The sequence below is a fragment of the Artibeus jamaicensis genome, unplaced genomic scaffold (genome assembly GCF_021234435.1).
Source record: "Artibeus jamaicensis isolate MK-2021 breed Jamaican fruit bat unplaced genomic scaffold, CSHL_Jam_final contig_548, whole genome shotgun sequence".
NCBI lineage: Eukaryota > Metazoa > Chordata > Mammalia > Chiroptera > Phyllostomidae > Artibeus > Artibeus jamaicensis.
In genome coordinates, this window is record NW_026521883.1 from 21,207,737 (window position 1) to 21,227,927 (window position 20,191).

At 40.0% G+C, this 20,191-nt stretch overlaps 1 protein-coding gene and 1 pseudogene across 6 annotated transcripts in view; both read left to right on the plus strand.

Annotated features, from left to right (window-relative positions):
- The window catches only part of ATP8B4 (ATPase phospholipid transporting 8B4 (putative)), a 234,997-nt gene that overhangs the window by 44,485 nt on the left and 170,321 nt on the right, over window positions 1-20,191 (plus strand). For all 6 annotated transcript variants that reach the window (XM_037156463.2, XM_037156465.2, XM_037156462.2 and 3 more), the window contains one exon: window positions 13,727-13,785. In XM_037156463.2, the coding sequence (XP_037012358.2) occupies window positions 13,727-13,785 (59 nt within the window). The remainder of the gene's footprint in view (window positions 1-13,726; window positions 13,786-20,191) is intronic.
- On the plus strand, window positions 6,701-7,177 carry LOC119057617 (eukaryotic translation initiation factor 5A-1-like; annotated as a pseudogene).

Below are 20,191 nucleotides of genomic sequence, written 5' to 3' on the forward strand. Positions count from 1 at the left end.
TACTCAGTGTAAGGCTTATTGACGTACATCCATATAGTTGCAAGTGTTAATAGTTTGTCCTTTATTTTTTCTTTTAAAGCAATATTACATTGTGTGAATACACCAATATTTAAAACTAAGACCACACAATTAGAAATAGTTTCAGTTCATGATGGCAGGAGACACTTCTTTTTTTGTTGTTGGGCAATTGGTCTAGCTGAACAGCTTTAATAGTATTTCACTTTCTTTAATATAGCATCTCAGCCAGATTGTACTGATGTTCTTTTTTGCCTCTAGTTAGTCAGTGACAGGTCATCATGCAATTTTCTTTAACGCACATGTATTCAATTAATCACTGCTATTGTCTTCATATCTGACCATGGACTTTTTAGGGACTAAAGGCTGGATTAGAGTTTATCAAATGCACTGTCCCTCCGTCTAATAACATCTCTGACAGTTGTAGTCCATTCCCATTTTGGGCCACATAACGAGCTGAAATCTGTCTCAGTGTAGTTCCTACCCAGAGGTCATTAGTTGTACCCTCTGGGGCAATATTTTTGTATTCCCAATGCCAATCTAAGAGTTTAAAATAACTGTCATCATTTTTTCTTTTTCAAATGAAATAATTTATTTATATCAAATCACTAGAATAATCTTAATAGCGTGAATATTAGGTTAACTAGCTTTAATTGGGACAAGTTTCCAATAAGATTTATTGTTGCAGGGTTTGATATGTTTTGGTGGCATAGCTGAGTCTGATTGGGCACTGACTTGCACAGAAAGCTGAGGCCAGCCCCTTCCTCTTGGACTTGTTATAATGTCCACATGACTTGAGGGACTGACATCTGTGTCTACCATTTGCAGCATCATGATTGTGAGTGATGCATCTTTAGGTTATTATCAGTTCCTGTAGCGCTGGTAATAGACTGGAGAGTTTTCATAACCTAAAATATCCCTTTGTTCATACAGCCAGTCAACAAATGTTTTTGAGCCTCCATGATATGCCAGGTAGGGGCGACCTTTCTTGACTTCAAGAAGCCTTTTCTGATTCAATAAAACATGTGCATCCTCACACAGTTGTTAAGTTTGCAGTAGCAATGATGATTTGAAAAGGGTTTACTAAACACTGCCAGTGGTATATTTGCCAGAGGAGCACAAACTTAGAGGTTCTCTAGTTGTCCTCTAATTGTCCTGGGGTTGCCAGGGAAAAACCATGCAGATGTGGAATTGTACCTCAGTGAGGTACATAATGTCTCCAGCCTTTAATTAAGGTGTACTCACATTTACACAAAATTTCACATCATCAGGAAGCTTAGGCCATTGATGATGTATATAAAAGTATAACCAGCCAGTCATGGTGTGGGGAACAATAATTTTCTCCCAGATATAATTCATTATTTATTATCTCCACATTTCTATAAGTCTCACATTTTTCAAGATGTGAAAAATTCTAGCTAATTGAGTCAAATATTTAAAACACAATTACAGTCTATTTTGTTTGTGGTTTATAATTCACCCCTTCTGTATAGGTTGATGTGAGGCCTGGAGACAAATCATTTTAAAGCGTATATGTGCTCTTCTCCAAAGCAATCAATAAGAGCATTGCTCATAAAATTCAGATTTTATGTAGTTTGGTAACATGGGAAGCAAATAAAGTAGATGATTAGAGGCTTTCTTTCAACTAGTTAAAGCTGTTCTTGAGTCCACGATGTGGGGGTTGTAGAGCCCGCCACATCATCCCACAGGGAAGCCCTTAGCATGTGTGTGGGGAAAAATCAGGCCAGTGCCACAGCTGTGTCTTCTGTGGGTCTTTCCTTCCCCAAAATATTAGAAATTATATTTTACGATCGTGCGTATAAAGACAAATATAATCCAGATCAAATTCATTATCATGTATTCATTGCTGTTATGTTTGTTTTCTTCTGATTTGAAAATGGATGAAAATTTAAACATGTTTGTGTGCCGCTAAAAATTCTGTGGACACGAGGCACTGCATCCACTGTACCTACAAATGAGGCAGTTCTCTGGTTGAAGTTTATGTACCTGTTTCTCAGGCATTTTTTGAGCCCATTATTTAGTGGGTGCTGGGTTGGTCCTGCAGTAGAGGGTTGGTGATAAAAAAGATGACTCAGACATGGCACTTAGCCTTACAGGTACCATATCAATGTCTATAAAAGTCCATGCATGTGTATTAATAGATGCGTTTAAAGAGTATGATTTCTCATTGGGCTTATCCCTTATGGAACAACAACAAATCCAAAAGCTGTTTCTCAAGTAGTTCTGCAGTTACACTTGTAAAAGACTCAGTGTTGGTTTGAACTTGCTTTTTGTTTACTATTGTAATTTGTGTATAAAATTGGACCCAGTTTTTCAAAATCATTCACTCAATTCAATGAAGTGCCGGTTATTCCTGATCCATCCGTGGCATACTTAAGACACTGCTGGCTTCACAGAAATCTCTCTGCTAACTTTGGAGTTAGTATTGGCTAATGGGGTCTCTTCTACATTTTAGTAACTATTGGTGTCTGGAGGGGAAAGAACATGACTTTTTTTTTTTTTGAGTATGAGAGAGGAGGATCCCAGCACCATCTGATATGAGACAAAGGGCGATGGGGGGAAATCAGAGTGGAAGAGATAATGATCTTACCTCTTGTGGCTAAAATATTTTATTTGTGCAAATGAAAAACAAACAATGCAAACACATTTCTAGGCTACTAGGCTACTAATGAAAAGTGCAAGGAGTTGAGCTGAAGCTTAAGCTTCACTGGCTTCATGGTAAGTCTGCTTCTAGTGGGAGTTTGAGGTTAGAGAGTTAACAGGGTGAATGTGTGAAGATCAAGCCCAGAATGCCTTTGTAAAAACTCACTTCTGTCTTGAGATGAAACATCACTGGGCGTTTTGAGCAGAGAAAAGAGACGATTCTTGTGGTAGACAGAGTAATGCCTCTTCCCTCTGCATCTCCATGTCCTAACCCTGGGAACATATGGATATTTTACCGAACATGGAAAAAGGAACTTTGCAGATAGAATTAAGTTAAGTACTTGAGATGGGAAGATTGATCTGGATTATCCAGATGGGCCCAATGTAGTCACAAGGGTCCTTATAAGACGAAGACAGGGGAGTCAGAGATGGCGATATGACAATGGAAGCAGAGGTCAGAGTGACATGGCCATGAGCCAAGGAATGTGGGCAGCCCCTGGAGGCTGGAAAAAAAGGGGAACAGAGTCTCCCCAAGAACCTCCCAAGGAATACAGTCCTGCTGAAACACCTTGATTTTAGCCCCATAAAACCCATTTTTGGACTTCTGACTTCCAGAATAATAAGAAAATACATTTATATTGTTCAAAGAAACTATTTGTGGTGATTTGCTAGAGCAGGGGTAGGAAATGAATGCATGTAAAAAAATCACTTCGTGCTGTACTGAAAACAGATCACACAGATAAGGGCAAAGGCTGGGGGCCCCAAGGCGAGACTATTGCAGCAGCCGCAGGGAGTGGCGAGGTGGCTTGGACCAGAATGAGGGCACAGGAGGGGGTGAAAAGAGGGAAGATTTCCTTTCTTCCTCAAATTCTGTCTCCTTTATATCTCTTTTAATGCATGTATTATTTGAGTGCTTCATGAATACATAAATAAAGTAAGGCTCCTATTTTTTTCTTTTGGTGTTTTCATACTTGGTTCTGCTGGGAGGAACAGGTGCAGGGAAATGGGCAATGTCTTCTTGTAAAATCCATGAATTACCCCGTTGCAGGTGGCAGACCACTTGTACCCATTTCCTTCTCTTTTCAGTAAATGACTGCAGCTCAGCTTGGAGAATGTGCTTGGTAGAACAACCTACTGCGTCCCACATTGCATATACAGCATAAGTTCCCTTCAGAGCCACCTGGGACAAGGGGGATGCTTTTTAATCACCCATTTGAACTTGACTTTCCTTCCCTCTGGTTTCTGTGGCTCCTGAGACCTCTCGTCTGCATCCCTGCTGCGCTGGTATTTGTGGGCACGTCTACCCTTTGAAGGAGATCCCTGTCGTGTTTGTTTTTCATTTTTTGCCTAGAATAGACCCTTGCTCAAAAGAGCTCAAGAAATAATTCTGGAATAAATAAATCACTTTGTCTTGGCTCCAGCAGCTTTTATTTGCCACATGGATTCAGCGGTCTGAGACATAGAAGCCAATATGTACTAAAGAAACTTAATTTATAGCCCTATGCATTTCAAAATGACAACCACAAGCTTTGAAAATACACAGTTTCCTGTGCAACCCTTGAGGTATCAAGCAGACAAGAGACTGCCTCAGGCTTCTTTCTCATGTGTCTTTCTTTTCCTCCTGTTTTTTTCCTCTCACTTTGTGACAGGTGGCTTGCTTTCCCTTGGATGGCTGGAATGTGTCTCTCATGGAAAATTAAATGTCCTGTAGCTTCTTCTAGGCTCTTGTGATCCTTGGGGTAGATCCTGTTTTTTCCCTCTCTCTTTATGGATGGGGGTGCTGTAAAAGGGTAAAGCTATTTTCTAACTTTACAGAAGGTATTCTGATGCAGTCCTAGTCCATAAAAACACACTTTTTTCTATAGATAATTAAATCGTAAAAGAATGTAGACAAACAATAGTATAAAACAGTAAATTTTGAAGAGGGATTTGGGAGTGTATTCTCAGCAAGGAGAGGGCAGATAGGTTTTCTGGGAAGGCCTCCATAGTGAAATAGAGAGAAGCCTAAAAGCAGTGGAAGGTAAGAGGTCACAGGGTCACAAGATTAACGGGGAGGGAGCACATGATTTGAAGGACATTCTGGGGTATTGCATTCCACAAGGGAAGCCACTTCTCGCTCTCTCCTTGGCCTCTGGACACAGGCACACACCAGTTTGCGTTTCCCAGTTATCTCTGCATAGTACGTCTGACCATCTCTTTATATACCAGATTTCTTTCAGATTTTTTTTACAAAGGAGGTAGTTTGAGGTTTGAATTCTGATTCTACTGCATGATCTTGCTGACTCTTCTTCATTCATAAAGAGAGGATCATAGCAGCATGTACGAGATAGGATTGTTTTGAGGATTGATGAAATAATGCATGTGAAACATTTTGTATAGTATCTAGCTTTTAATAAGTGCTCAATAAATGTTAGTTATTCTTCTTATTATTGTGTAATAAGTCTTAAATCTCCCATTGCGATGCATAGAAAGTTACATGTCAAGGGCTTATATAAACATTTTATTGATTTTACTTGTAACTTGTATAATACAATCTATGTTTTCTGGAAGAACTATAAATCAATAAAAGAGTTTACATATCTTTGAGAAACTATAGTAAAGCCACGGGAAGAATAAAGCTTCCAATAAATCAAAATTTCCAAATATCTGGCCCTGCAAACTGGCTCACTCGAGGGGAAAATAAACCCAAGGCCGTTATTATTTGTATAAATCCCCTAACTCTGTTTCCAAGCTTTTTTTTTTTTTTTGGTGAGGACAAGAATAAAAAAAATTGTGGAAAGATTTTTGTTTTGCCTTGGTTCTCTTTAGTTTGCTGCTTAAGTGTCAGTAAGTTCTACCAGCTGCAGGTCAGCACTGGGGTTCAATAGGAAACCCCAATTTGGGACACATATTTTTTCCCTTGTATTTGAGTGTGTACTTGGAGTTAAATCAGAAAATCTTGGAGACTGGGGAACTCTTTTCTTCAAAGCTCTGCCCTTTCATTGTTCTTTCCTCATGTCTTTAATGAATTGGTTTGGCTTTCAACCACACAGACCGGATTGTGAAGAATGAAAGAAAATTAAGAAAGAAATAAACTTAAGTCATTGATTTAGCTCAAGGGAATTTTTCTGAGACCTGACCCAACCCAAAAAACCACCACCACCAATAAAACTCAAATGACACTTTATGTGTGGAGACATTCTTCAGTTTTTGGCTTGGGACCAACCTTGCTGAGGAAATATCAGTTCATGCCACCAGGGTCTTCTACTGAGACCCCAGTTCTCCATGGTGTTTAATCATTTCATGTTTGGGGGGATCTAAAGCCAATTCCTGGCGGCGGTCTCCTAAACCACATTTGGTGAAGGACAAAATGCTCTGGTGTTCATTGAAGAAAGATGGTCGTGCTCTCTAACTAGGGACTCACGAGTGCTCTAATCAGCCACAGGTCCAATAAAAGCCTCCCAAACCTTCCTCTCAGCTTCAATCTTGTTAACAGAGCTGCTTCATTCACTAACTGGTCTCAAATACAAAGGTATTATGAATTGTTCATAGACATACTAATGAAAAAAGATGTAAATCTTGTCTTCTCTTGCCTACTGGAAATGGAAGTTGGATAATATGTATTATGTTATGAGGAAGAAGAGCTCAGAGTAAGTAAGAGTTGGGTGTTGCCTTAAAGGACTTGGAGAAGAATCAATAGGTGTTTGCCCATTTCTACTAAAAATATTCAGAAAATTATTTTGACCTTCTTGGGAAATAACAATATAAGAAACTTTAAGACCGACTAGCCAAGCTTGGGTGATTTTCTATTTTCACTTCTTATTTGCTATTTTTCTTTTAAAAAGTTTTTCTGGTATTTTTCTATTTTTACAAAGTGCTTTCTATACATTTTCTTACTTAATGATGGTGACCCAAAGTGGCATTATTTTACTGAGGAACCATAGCTAAGGAGAGGTCATGAGTTTAAATATGCTTACATGGATAATTTGGTAGGAGAAGATCTTAGCCTCTTGCTTCAAGATCCAGGCCTTGATTCTGTTTGCATGAATTGGCATCGAAGCCTCTTAAAGTGGTAGGTGATTTGGACTTGGAGACAGGAGGTGCAGGGGCCTCAGCCACCTTCCCTGTGCAGTGTTCAGAATTACAGTAAGAATGGCTTTGTAGTGCTCAAAGAATGACCGTGTGAGATTGTGGAGATGTTTGCCCCTGAGACCAGCAAGCACGGCCATGCCAAGTTCCCCCCAGTTGGTGTTGACACCTTTCCTGGGGAGAAATATGAAGAAATCTGCCAGTCAATTCATGATACAGATGTTCTCCACCTCAAAAGGAATGATTTCCAGTTGATAGGCATCCAGGATGGGTACCTGTCACGGCTCCAGGACAGTGGGGGAAATGCAGGAGGACCTTCCTCTGCTTGAGGGAGATCTTGGCAAGGAGGTTGTGGAGAGGAGATCCTGGTTACAGGGCATCTGCCATGACAGAGGAGGCAGCTGTTGCAATCAAGGCCATGTCAAAATAACTGGCTCTCTGGTGGCAGCAGTGATCCCTGAGCCTGCAGGGGCCCGTTCCCCAGCCTGGCCTAGCTCTAGCCCTGCCTTTAGCTGGACTCCTACACAATTTAATATTGGAGGTTTTATTTTGGTTTCCCCCACCTCATTAATCTGTCAGGGAGCCGCTGCCCTTCACCCTGCTCCCCTGGTCAGGAGTGAGTGAGCCATAGCTTTGGCCCCGAAGCTGTACTCCAGTCTTTTCTCCTCAGAGCTATGGCTTGTGACTTAGATTTTTTCCATTCTGGAATCAGAAAGCTGTGGATTTTGGCAAACGGTCTGTGCTCTCCCCCCACACATCCCTGGTCTGGTCCCTTGTTCCACAAACACCACTTCCGCAGATGGGGGGCCAGCCCCCTCCCTATATCTATGTCTCTCCCCAGATTTCTTTAGTAGGAGATGGGAAAGGAGGAGAGGGGAGGGGACCTGCCCCATCCTTAGGCATCTGGAAGGGCCCTGTCCCCACGGGCCTCACCTTTTCCTGTGGGCTTTCTCCCCAACACATTTGTTAAAATCAAACCTGAATAAAACTACAAGCTTTTTAAAAAAATATATATAAAAGATCCAGGCCTCTTTTTCTTATATGAGGACGGTTTCATCACTCATTTTTAAAGGTCCAAAAAAGTCTTGCTAAAAGTTAACAACATCTTGATTGCAGCTAAAAATTTCTAGCAGAGTAGTGTTATTTCCTTCCCACCTTTTAAATTTGTGTCTTAGTGATCCCATAACACTTTTGGATCTTCTAAATGCATGTCCTTCCAAATGACAAGACAAACATATGTATGAACATAAGTGGATATGGTTTTATTGTGGCTCAAACAAACCATTAGCTCTACTAGATAATTATTTTGGGGATGGAGGGCATAGGCTACATGTCATCAATCCTAAAATGAAGGTTACTCTTTTTGGTGAATGTTCTCTAGCATTTGACTGATTTATAAATGACCAATAAAATAAATGAGGTGTCTTCATTTAGTTATCTTCAATCATGCAACAGGAAGCACCTGGCTCAAAGATGAGCATCCTATGAGTGCTTTACTGATATTTTATTTTATTTGACTGGGGCAGACATCAAATTATATTGGTCTTTATGAGTTTTGGGGAGTGAGGGTTATTTCCATCACCCTGCATGGAGTAGGACCTTGAAGGCTTAATAACTCGTTTTCCTATATTTTTGAGCAGATTCAAAACAAGTGTCTAAGATAATCTCTGTTAATGACTGTTCTTTTGGCTCATTGGAATGGTGAAGGATGGCTTCCTATCCAGGCACATACATATTTCTCTTAGGCTCCTCCGCTGTCATGAAAGAATGCTAACACTATTACCAGCTTGATCGTTTGTCTCATGGATCTGTGCTCAGCTAGCTACACAGCACAGCAGTTCTCTGGATATTTTACAGGAAGTTCAGTCTTAAGCTCACAGCCATTTAGTGTTCAGCCCAAGTGCAGTTGAGAGAAATAATAATTAGGATGATTGCTTGAAGGACACATACTTCATTTATTTATATAAATATTCTAAAATCTATTCCTGAACGTAATCAGCTCAGCAGAGACTGAGTCCAGAAACTCTCATGGGCCTTCTAAATTGTGTTTGGGATGATATTCCGAAGGTTACAAAACACGGCTCTAAAAAACTAGTTTTACGTTGTTTATATGAAACAATGACTTCTTTATGAGGATTTCTTAGAGAAATTATTGCGTGGCTCAAGAATGAATATGTAATTGTACTTTTTCTGAGAAATTGGCTTATTTTACTTTACAGACTATGAAATAAAGGGCAATAGGCCTTCCCTTTTTCTGTCGAATTTGTGGTCCACCCCAAAGCAGGTGTGTGTATCACCGTATCAGGCATTTTTATTCTCATTGTTGACTAGTTGATCATCATTCTTGTTTCTATATTTTCTTCCACTCTGCTTTCCTTGTAAGTCAGAGGGCATGGGGGAGGGAGATAATGAAGGAAAGATGGGAAAGGGTCATCGAGGAAGATGTATAAGGAACCCATGGACAAAGTCAAAGGGGGGAAGGACGGAAGGTGAGAGGTGGGGGTGAGTGGGGTGGGGGAAAGTGGTGGCGGGAAAATGGAGACAACTGTATTTGAGCAACAATAAAAAATGATAAAAATATGTAAGTAAATGTAAAAAATTTGTTATACATTCTTGAGTAGTTATTTTGGAGATGTATAAACACTCTTGCATAACTAAAAAGATTTTCATTGCCCCTTCACGCTTGTTTATTTGCCTGAGTATAGAATTCCAAATTCAAAAATATTTTTTCCTTAAAATTGAAAGGCATCACTCCAATGTCTTCTGTTATCCTTGTTGCAGATGAGAAATCTCATGGTCTGATTTTTGTGTCTCTGGGACTAACCGATTTTTTTTTCTGGAAGTATTTAATGTTTTGCCTTTGTTTTTGGAGCTCAAAATTTTATGAAGATCTGTTGGTCCACTTTAATTCACCTTGGTGGCACTTTCACTTTGAAGAGTTGTGTTTTATTCTGGTACAGTAAAATTTTCTTCTATTTATTTGAGCATTTCCTCCCATCCATTGTTCATAGTCCCCTTTCCTAAGTTTTATTTTCACATTTTCCTCCTCTTTGTCATTTTGGTATGTATATTAGGAGAGTTCTTCAAGATTACTTTATAGGTTGTCTATTAAACACTCTAACTTCCAAAAACTCTTTCTTCTCTATCTCCTTTTTTCCTATCAGCTTGTTCTTGTTTCATGAATGTGATGTCTTCCTGAATATCTTCAAGGTACTAGTTAGAAATAAAAAGAAAACAACCCCTTTTCCCCACTTGTTTCTACCATTATCTCTTCCCCTTGGATTCTTCTCCTTTGTGCTATTGGTTTGTCTCAGATTTCTGGTGACTTATGGTTGCTGGCTTGTATTTACAAATGAAGGGCTAGATGAATTGGTGCAGTTGCAAAGACCTTTATCCCCGCCAGGCCTCTTCTTTAAATAGGAGGGCCAGTGATGCAGCCAGTTCACAGAGGGGTTTTTCTTCGTCTGTTCTGGCAGCTATAATAGAGTACCATAGACTCGCTGGCTTACAAACAACATAAATTTATTTCTCATAGTTCTGGAGTCTGGGAAGTCCACGATGAAGGCATCAGCAGATTTGGCGGTGGGTGCGGGCCTGCTCCCTGTTCATAGACAGCTGTCTTGCTGTGTTCTCACGTAATGAAACGGGCAAGGGAGCCTCTTTGATAGGAACACTAATACCATTCATGATGGCTTCAACCTCATGACCTAAATACCTTCCGAAGTTCCCCCGATACATCGGGGATTAAGTCTCAATATATGAGTTTTGGGAGGATACGTGCATTTAGTCTATAGTACTCTGGGTTAGTGATGCAGTTTGGCAAACCCCATAGCTGCCTCAGGAAGGCAGGCTTTACTAGGGCCTGAGTCTGCTGTAGCTGATGTAGAGGTTCAGAAGTGCTTCTCTCTTGGCCTGCACACCCAACCTTGGTTTCCTCCTCAGGCATGTTGTGTCCTATTTTTAGTGGGAAAGGGAGGAAGTGTGTGGCCCAACTGGCTCAATTATTATTTAGTTATTCTGGTGATGCACCAAAACTAAGGTGATCAGTTAATTTATCTTCTAAACTACAACACTTTCCCCCCCTCAATTTTGAAGTAGTTCCTGTTTATTAATTGACCATATTACAAAAATGACCATGGTGGATATCTTAGTTCATCCTTCTAATAAAGCCTGTTGATCTGGTCCTCCCTAAAGTAGTTCCTGTTTATTAACTGACCATATTACAAAAATGACCATGGTGGATACCTTAGTTCATCCTTCTAATAAAGCCTGTTGATCAGCATCTCCACCTTCTACAAGATGGGTGGTCTTTTCCTTCATTCCACCTTGTGAAAAAGATAAGTTGAAGGGCCACAGGAAGTTATTTGCTTCTTTGAAGCATTTTTCAACAGTATGGATCTCATGAATCAGATCCTCCACTTATGAGAATGAAAGGAAACCATATTAATTATTTTGATAAGACGATAAGCATAAACTGGACTGTGACCCTCTCTACAGCACCCCCTCAATCTTTGTGTTTATCGACTGCATTTGGAACTTTTCTGGGCTCCATTGGGAAGACGACTCTTCTAATGTTTTTCAGTGAGGACTGTTCCTATCTTTTTTTATCTTGATCTCCTCTGATTTCTATTTTATTTTCTAGACTTTCTTTAAAATTTATAAAGCTCTACTAAATCCCACTCTTATTTTCTAGCACTACTTTGTTTCTATGCTTTTATTTTTTTAAAACAGATGTTCTATAATTTCAGTGGGACTTCATTATCCGAAACACTATTTTAGGCTCTGATATTTTTGCTTTTTGTTGGGGAATCAAGAAGAAAGGGGATGATGCTTTTATAGCCAGAGTTTGAATTGTTTCCTCTAGGGGATGGTTGGTTGTAAGGTTGCTTCCTGGCAGATTCTGGATTTCAGAGTTGTACACTTATAGGGGCAAGCCCACTCAGGTGTCAGGAGCTTGGGACATCAGTCTGATATTGTTCTCATCAGCGGTTAGGTGAGCTAGACTGGAAAACAGGCACACTAATAGGAAACTGGCTTCTTTAAATGGGTAAGAAGGAAGCCGTGTAAATGGATGTCAAACAGACCCATACTCTTCAAATGGTAGAAACACAACCATAATTAAAAGCAGGGTGTCATGTGTCAGGAGCAGCCCTCAGAGGTACACTTCATACTTGGAAGTTAAGCTGCAGGGGCTGTGGAGGCATTTAGATTCCTCTTGGACTTTGGGAAAATGTGGACAGTTCTTAAAATTCATGGTGCCTGGCATATAAGGGATGGGTATGAAGATATGTTCCTTTCTTCTTTCCCTCCTTCTTCATCTCCCCCATCTTTTTCATCTCCCTTCTATTTCCAGCTCTTCTTATCTTCACTTCCCTCTTGGTCTTCCTTCTCTCATCCCTAACATGTGCTTTCAAGTTACTTCCCACCCTCTAGTCTCCATGGTTGTATGTATCTTTGCTAAATCCAGACTCTTACTCTTATCCCTATACTTTGTATCACCTGTCACTTATCCCAGTGGAGAACTGTAGGATTAAGGGACTCTCAGGTGAGATGGTCAAGTCACTTACCTTGAGAATCCAGCACTGACATCTGATGGTTACTTGGCTGACCCTCTTCCCATAGCTTTTACTATTCCATCATTTCCCTTTGGTCAACTTTGGATGCAGTAAACATGGAGCAAGAACTTGGTATCCTTACCACAAAAATATGCTCAGCTGGTGTATCTGAGGTACTGTCTTTTCTTTGTCCTCCACAAATTTTAATTTCTGCACTATTATAAACTTTTATCCTTTTATTTTGGGTTTATTATCCTTTAATTTTGCTATTTGTACTGGTGTTTGCACGTACTTTCAGGTGATGTAGAGGTGTCCTTTGGTAGTAGCTATAAAAATCAGGGCACCAGAGAACATAGAAGGTGATTTCTGGAAGGTACCAGTGATCTGGGATGAGTCAGAGGGACAGCACAAAGACTGTGTTCACTAGCCTTCATTCCCTGAGAGGCTCTCCACAGGTCTCTATAAGTATGCCAAAGCAGAAGAGTGTCCCTCAGGCCAAAGCTGTGGACAAGCAAATAAGCCTCTTTCTCACAAAGCCTGGGGGTGTGTTTCAGTCTGCCCTCTGTTCAGGGTCCTGAAGATGGTAGTCTGCCAAGAAGTGAATTTCTGATTGTTATAGTCCCATGGGACTCAGGAACGTGAGCTCCCCTGACCTCCAGAGCCAGGTGATCTTGGGGCATTGGGCATCCTCTGAGTGGCAGTGGCAAGAAACCAAGGTCACAAGAAATAAAAACTGGGGCACCAGATATATGTAGAAGCTCCCCTCCAGGACATATTGGCATACTGGCGAGTGTCAAAGGTCAGAATGTGAAGATAGTACCTACTGGCTGGAGTGAAGCAGAGGGGAAGTACAAAGAAAAAAGGAAAGAGAAAGCTACTTCCAGCTAAGGATGCGTCTATGAGTCTCCGATGATGTGGAATTCTCTCAATGTCCAGGGTTGTTTACAAGTATGTTTTGGCTCCATGACCATAAGGTCAGTGACTTCACTGGCCACTTCAATATGGCTTTGTTTGGCTATGTTATATTTCATGACTGTGAGACAAAATAAAAAATAAATGTAAAAATTTCTTCCCAGAGTGGCATTTCATTTTCAGAAACTCCTTGGCCTTTAGGAACTACTTGAAGCTTAGAGTAAGGGTCTTTGTGGAGCTGAATGGATGTAGACATTTGAGACACGTAGTGTTTTGCTTTATGGCTGGCATCAGAAAAACAATGAGAGACATTTCAGCTTTCCATTGTGGGACTTTCCAATACATATTCCAACATTTAGGCTGGAAAAAACCAATGCCCTTCATATTTCAAAGGAAAGAATTCTTGCAACCTTGACAACAATCAAAGTAACCTAAGTGCTGTTATTTTAATGAGTTATGGGATTCTTTGGGTTGAAATTTTAATTTCATACCTAATTTCTCTTTCTCTTTAGAAGTGGAACGGATAGTGAAAGCCAATGACCGTGAATACAATGAAAAGTTCCAGTATGCAGTGAGTAAATTACACATGGCGCACAGGTGCTGGGGTGGGCCTTACCCCTTAAGGGCAGCAGGATTCACGTCTTCTAGAACTTTATGACTTCACTAAAAACTTTCTTTGGTGGCCCATATTAATAGCAGGGCACCATATGTTTCCGTATGTACAGAATTTAGTAATATATACCCATTTCTACTCTGCACTAAGAGTGGTTGGTATTCTTACTGGTATGGGAAGACACATTCAGGCTTAGTCCACTTTGCTGCCAGTTTGGGCACTGCAGTGCACAGGAATGATGGGGAAGTGGGTCGCCATGGAAGCACTTGTTGATAGAAGTAATGGTGGTGGCTGGTGGGTGATGAATGGCGTTTTGGGATTTCCTCTAAGCAACGCAGGCTGAATGTGGAAAAGTATATGTAGGACAAAGTCTCCAGATCCTGAATGATTTTATTTACTAAATAAGTGGGACAATGACTAATTAAAATGTGTACTTTAAGTTGTACTTAACTGCTTCTTATTTTTTTAAAAATGAGGGTTTTCTTTATTTCCATAATCACTGAGGATCTACTGAGTGACTGGAACTCTTCTAGAAACTCGGGATACATTGGTGAACAACATCGTGAATTATATCATGGGCCCCATCAAGGTGTCCCCGTCTTCCTGTGACTCAACCTAAGTTGCTACATAGAGTCTTTATAAACTCCAAGAAAGATAATTGGTAGAACTGATTCTGTAGGTGATGTATGGCCTATCAGACATGCTCTATATTTGAGTACAAGCACATCAATGAAAGAAACTTGCAATTCAAAGAGGAGTTTGATGAGTATTAAGGCATAGAAATGTGGGTGTCAAGAGACAAACTGACAGTGTCTGCACAGGCCCTAACCAGGATAGAGAGAATTTTGGCTGTTGGTTATTTTTAGTATTTTGTTCCCAGTGGTAGATCTTCCCCATAAATGGGGATGGGTGCATTGGGTTAGTGTAGCTTAATACTAGTAAATTTCAACAGAGATAGCTAACAACTGCTCTCTTCTTGTGCTGTGCTAATCACATAAACTGATTATAATTTAATGTTCAATATAAGTTTCCTTACAGCAGGTCAGTACACTGTTTCTGTGACAGATTTCTCATTGTAAAGTAATATAATGGCACTCTGATTTTATTCATCAATCTTGCAAGCTTGGTTAAAGTAAGTCTGCCTTCAAGAGAAGGAATAGCTCTCAGGAGGCAGATAAACATGCTTCTCAGCCTGAGAGAGGGAGGGACTACAGTTTTTCATGGTGACTAATGGTACTCAGTGCAACTTTCTAGTCATTTAACCTCTGGCTAATACCAGAATTGGCTCCATGCCTTCCTAGCCATTCTACAGCCATACAGAATGGCCCTTGAAAGTCCTGACCATTAAGCCCTAAATCAGAGGTGTAGACATGTGTATATTTTAAGGCCTGGGGAAAAAACAGTAATAAGTAATCTACTATGGGGTAATTATGCATTTAAGTGCTTATTTTCCAATAAGTGTTTTCCAACATAATAATAAATATTTTCTTTCTATGAGTAGCAACTCTATAAGGGAAGTCATATTTTATTTGCATTTTATAAGATGCTACAGTCTTTTGTACTTATAGTTATTTTTATTTAATTTATGAATATTTCAAACTTACAGAAAAGTATAGGAGATATTATGAAACCCATGTGCCCACCATCCAGATTGTACAGATGTTAATAATTTGTCATGATTGCTTTGGATCTTTTTTCTTTTATTTATTTTTCTTTACTTACTTATTTTTTATTTTATTTTTTAAAAAATGCCTATGATAGTGCTAAGCTGTCTATTCTGGAAGGATATAGAATAGTCCTTTATATTTTCTGCAGAAACATGTTTTCTTTTTTAAAAAATATATTTTATTGATTATGCCATTATAGTTGTCCTCTCCCCCCTTCATTCTCCTCCCCCTTCCCCCTCCCCCCATTTCCCCCCTTTAGTTTAGGTCCCTGTGTCACAAGTCCTTTAGATTCTATATTTCCCCTACTATTCTTTCCCTCCCTCCTGTCTATTTTCTACCTACCATCTATGCTACTTACTCTCTGTACCTTCTGCCCCCTTCTCCTCTTCCCACTCCCCTGTTGCTAACCCTCCATGTGATCTTCATTTCTATGGTTACATTCCTGATCTAGCTGTCCTCTTAGTTTGCTTTTGTTTTAGTTGCGGTTGTTACTAACTGTGAGTTTGCTGTCCTTTCACTGTTCATATTTTTTATCTTTTTCTTAGATAAGTCCCTTTAACATTTCATATAATAAGGGCTTGGTGATGGTGAACTCCTTGAACTTGACCTTATCTGAGAAGCACTTTATCTGCTCTTCCATTCTGAATGGAAGCTTTGCTGGATAGAGCAATCTTGGATGTAGGTCTTTGGATTTCATGACTTGGAATACTTCTTTCCAGCTCTTCTTGCCTGTAAGGTCTCTTTTGAGAAATCTGCTGACAGTCTGATGGGAAGTCCTTTGTAGGTGACTGTCCCCTTATCTCTTGCTGCTTCTAGGATTTTCTCCTTCATTTGAATCTTGGCTAATGTAATGATGATGTGCCTTGGTGTGTTCCTTCTTGGGTCCAACTTCTTTGGGACTCTCTGAGCTTCCTGGATTTCCTGGAAGTCTATTTCCTTTGCCAGAATGATGATGCTCTCCTTTATTATTTGTTCAAATACGTTTTCTACTTGTTGCTCTTCCTCTTCCCCTTCTGGTACCCCTATAATTTAGATGTTGGAATGTTTAAAGATGTCCTGGAGGTTCCTAAGCCTCTCCTCATTTTTTTGAATTCTTGTTTCTTCATATTTTCCTGTTTGGTCATTTTTTTCTTCTTTCTGGTCCACTCCATTGATTTGAGTCCCAGTTTCCTTTCCATCACGATTGTGTCCCTGTACATTTTGCTTCATTTCACTTAATTTAGCCTTCATTTGTTCATCTACTTTGTGACTGAAATCAACCAGTTCTGTGAGCATCCTGATCACCAGTGTTTTGAACTGTGTATCTGACAGGTTGGCTATCTCTTGGTCACTTAGTAGTATTGGCTCTGAGGCTTTGAGCTGTTCTTCTTGAGCCATAATGTTTTGGTCTGTTCACTCCCGTTAAGTATGAGGGGCGGAGTCTTAGGTGTTCACCAGGGTAGTGTGACCCAATGGCTAGGTTGTGACGCTGTGTGTGGGGGCGGGGTCAGAGAGGGGCAAGGCGCTTGCTCTGCTCTCTCTCGGATTTCAGTCCCCTCTGCTGCTTCCTGCAAGCAAATTGGGCCCTTCTGGTGCTGGCTCCTGGGTGTGTGGGCTTAGATACCCTCCAGGACTCTGTGGGTATCACCAACAAACTCTCTGTGAGCCTGGGAGCTTCTCCCGGCACCTCAACTTTGAAAGTTTTTCCAATTGGTGCTTTTAGGCTTTAATTCCCAGAGCTGGGGCCCTGGGTTACACGGTCTGTCTCATTGCTTGCTTCTTTGCCTAGTTTATCTGAGTGTGAATGTGTGACCTCAGTCAGCCAGCCACCTTGTACCCTCACTGGGTCTGCCTGTTGCCACCCCATGCCTGGCATCTTCCAACTGCCACCTGTACTCCTGGGTCTGTTTGGCCACTTTTTCCTGCACGACCCTTCTCCGCCAGCTGCTGACTCCACCTTTCTTACCTGTCTGGCTGAATGGTTTGTTGTTGTCAGACTTCTGTACAGTTCAATTTTCTGTGTTTTGGTTGTGTTTTTGTCACTAAAACTTTGTTGTCTTTAAACTTGGTTGTGCGAGGAGGTACAATGTTTCCACCTACACCTCCATCTTGGCCAGAAGTCTCTTTCTTTTAAAAGTAATAACATACCAATGACAAAGAGATGATTTTCTCTTGAGTTCGCATGATCCTGACAACAGCACACAGATGTGTGGCTGCAGCTGTTTTCTGTTGGGTTTCCTAACAACAACAAGACAGTAGGACAGTATTCTGCAGCTGCAGCAGTTCAAACAAAGCAGCTCAGCCTCTGAGTTAATACATACCAAAGAAAGAAAAAAAGCCATTACGGGCTGACAAAACCAAGAATGTCAACATGAGTCGAGAAAGGGGAGCTGCAGAGGAGAGAGGAGCAGGTCTAAAGGCCACTGCAGTAGCTCACATGGGATAGACCAGGTCCTCCTGGAATGAATGTGGGTCCCCACTGGAATCGGTTGGTGGTTTCTTGTCTGGGGAACACCCAACAGGATGGCTGGTCATACTGTGAGCTGTGAGGCCTCTCTCAGCCTGTCTATTTAGCTACAAATTTGGGATAATTAAAAGTACTTACTTCATTGAGTTATTGTAAGGATTGAAGTAGAATAAGACACAATAACCCTATGAGATACTCTGTAGAGATGGAATTTGAAGCTGTATCCATCTGATTTTAGGGCTTTTAAACTACTTCCTATACAAATTTTTTTTTAAAGAGAAGCAGAATCCAGTGGCCTTTTGCTTATCTTTAATAGTTATTACCCCAACTGGAAATGGATTTGAAAAGACCGTAACTGGTCCCAGGGAGAACTCTCATAATAACTGAAGAAGTAATATTACTACCTAAAGGCTGAAAAGAAAATTGAAATAAACTGAGACTTATTATGAAAAAGATGCAAGGAGACATGGTGAAGGCCCCTGAAGTGTAGTGAAGTAAAGAATGTTTTGGGATAAGATAGATCATAGTTTGAATTCTCTCCCTCTCTATCATTTGCTAACTTGATTATCTTGATTTGCTTATTTCTCTGAGCATCAGTTATCTCAGATGTGAAATGAGAATTTTTCCTCATAGGATTATTTACTAAAAGATTAAGTGAGATAATTTATATGAAATAATTAATAATAAAAGACTAGCTCATATATTAGGTACTTACTATGAGCCAGGTCCTGCTAAATCTATTATATAAATTTTTCTTTTAAACCTAACATGGCCGTGGGCAAATAGTCACGATAAATTTTAGATTCCCTATAAAGGACTGGCTTAAGTGAGATATTGGTGATAATAGTGTTAAGAAGATTCTGAGAAATTGGCCGAAGTTGTGAACTTTTTGCAGCAGGCAAAAAGTTAGGAAGTCATACTGAAGGTGTGAAAGTTGCTGATAAATTATAAAGATGTTGCTTAGAGTACAGAAACAAATACACCTCAGACAAGAAGACTAATAACAACTGCGGTAGTACAGACCACTTCCATCCCCTTCCCCACTGAATAAGTCATAGGGAAGTGATAATAATTCAATGAGATACTTATCGAAGCATTTGATGAGTTCAGGAAATTTTCCTGATGCTCTCAGTACATGGTTAACAGTGATAACAATGGAGTTAGTGATGATGATAGTATGAATAGCTGACACACGTGTGGTGCTTATCATACACAGGAAAAGCATGGCTCTAAGCACTCTGCTATATTAAGCTTATCTAATTTCACAACTCTGTGAGAGAGTACTTTTATTATCTCACTTTTATGTATGAAAACACTGAGGCACAGAGATCTCACTTCAATGGCTTACCCAAGGTCACACAGCTAGCTCGCGGCTCCCGTTCTTACAGCTGTGGGTCCACCTATGTGCCAGGTGATTTGCACATATGCTGATCTTCCACACAACACAGAGATTAAGTGGAGCTTCATGTAGTAACTGAGGTCACATAGCTAAGACGTAGCCAAGATGGAATTTTAATTCATATTGACTGGATTCCAAAGATTTTTTCCTATGATACTATGGTATTCTTTTGGTCAATCCTGAAAAACAAACAAATAACAATAATAAAAATAAACAAGCAGGGGAGAATAATGGGAGGAAAATGGGGACAACTGTAATTGAACAACACACACAAAAAAAAACTACTAAAAACTGCCCCCTAAACCCCCAAAACAAAAATGAACAAACAAGTCTCCCAAATCTCTGCTCCTTCCCTACGGGCAAAATTTTTAAACTCTGGAGACAAAGGCAGATAGAAGCGATAACAAATTTTACAAATGTGAGGCTAAGGATGACCTTAAATCTTACCCTTAACATTTGTAGATGAGCACTTGGGAGAAAAATTTACACAAAGCTCAGATAAATAGTGTGATTTCCACAAGCACTAAGCTTGGCCAAGAAAATTTTTCTCTTTGAAGGCCGAAGGACATTTCAGTACCTAGGGAACTTTAATTTATCAACAAAGCCTAAAGCTTCAAATTACGTTATAGGAAATAGCACGGGCTTAAAAAACGATCAAAAGTACTTTTAAGAAATAAGCAGTTTAGAAAGAGACATGACTTGAGGTGGTGAACACACAATACAATACACAGATGATGTGTTATAGAATCATACTCCTTAAACTTATACACTTTGTTAACCAATGTAACCCCAATAAATTTAATTAAAAAAGATAAAGGGTTCAAAACTTAAATGAAAGACAAAGTTAATGAT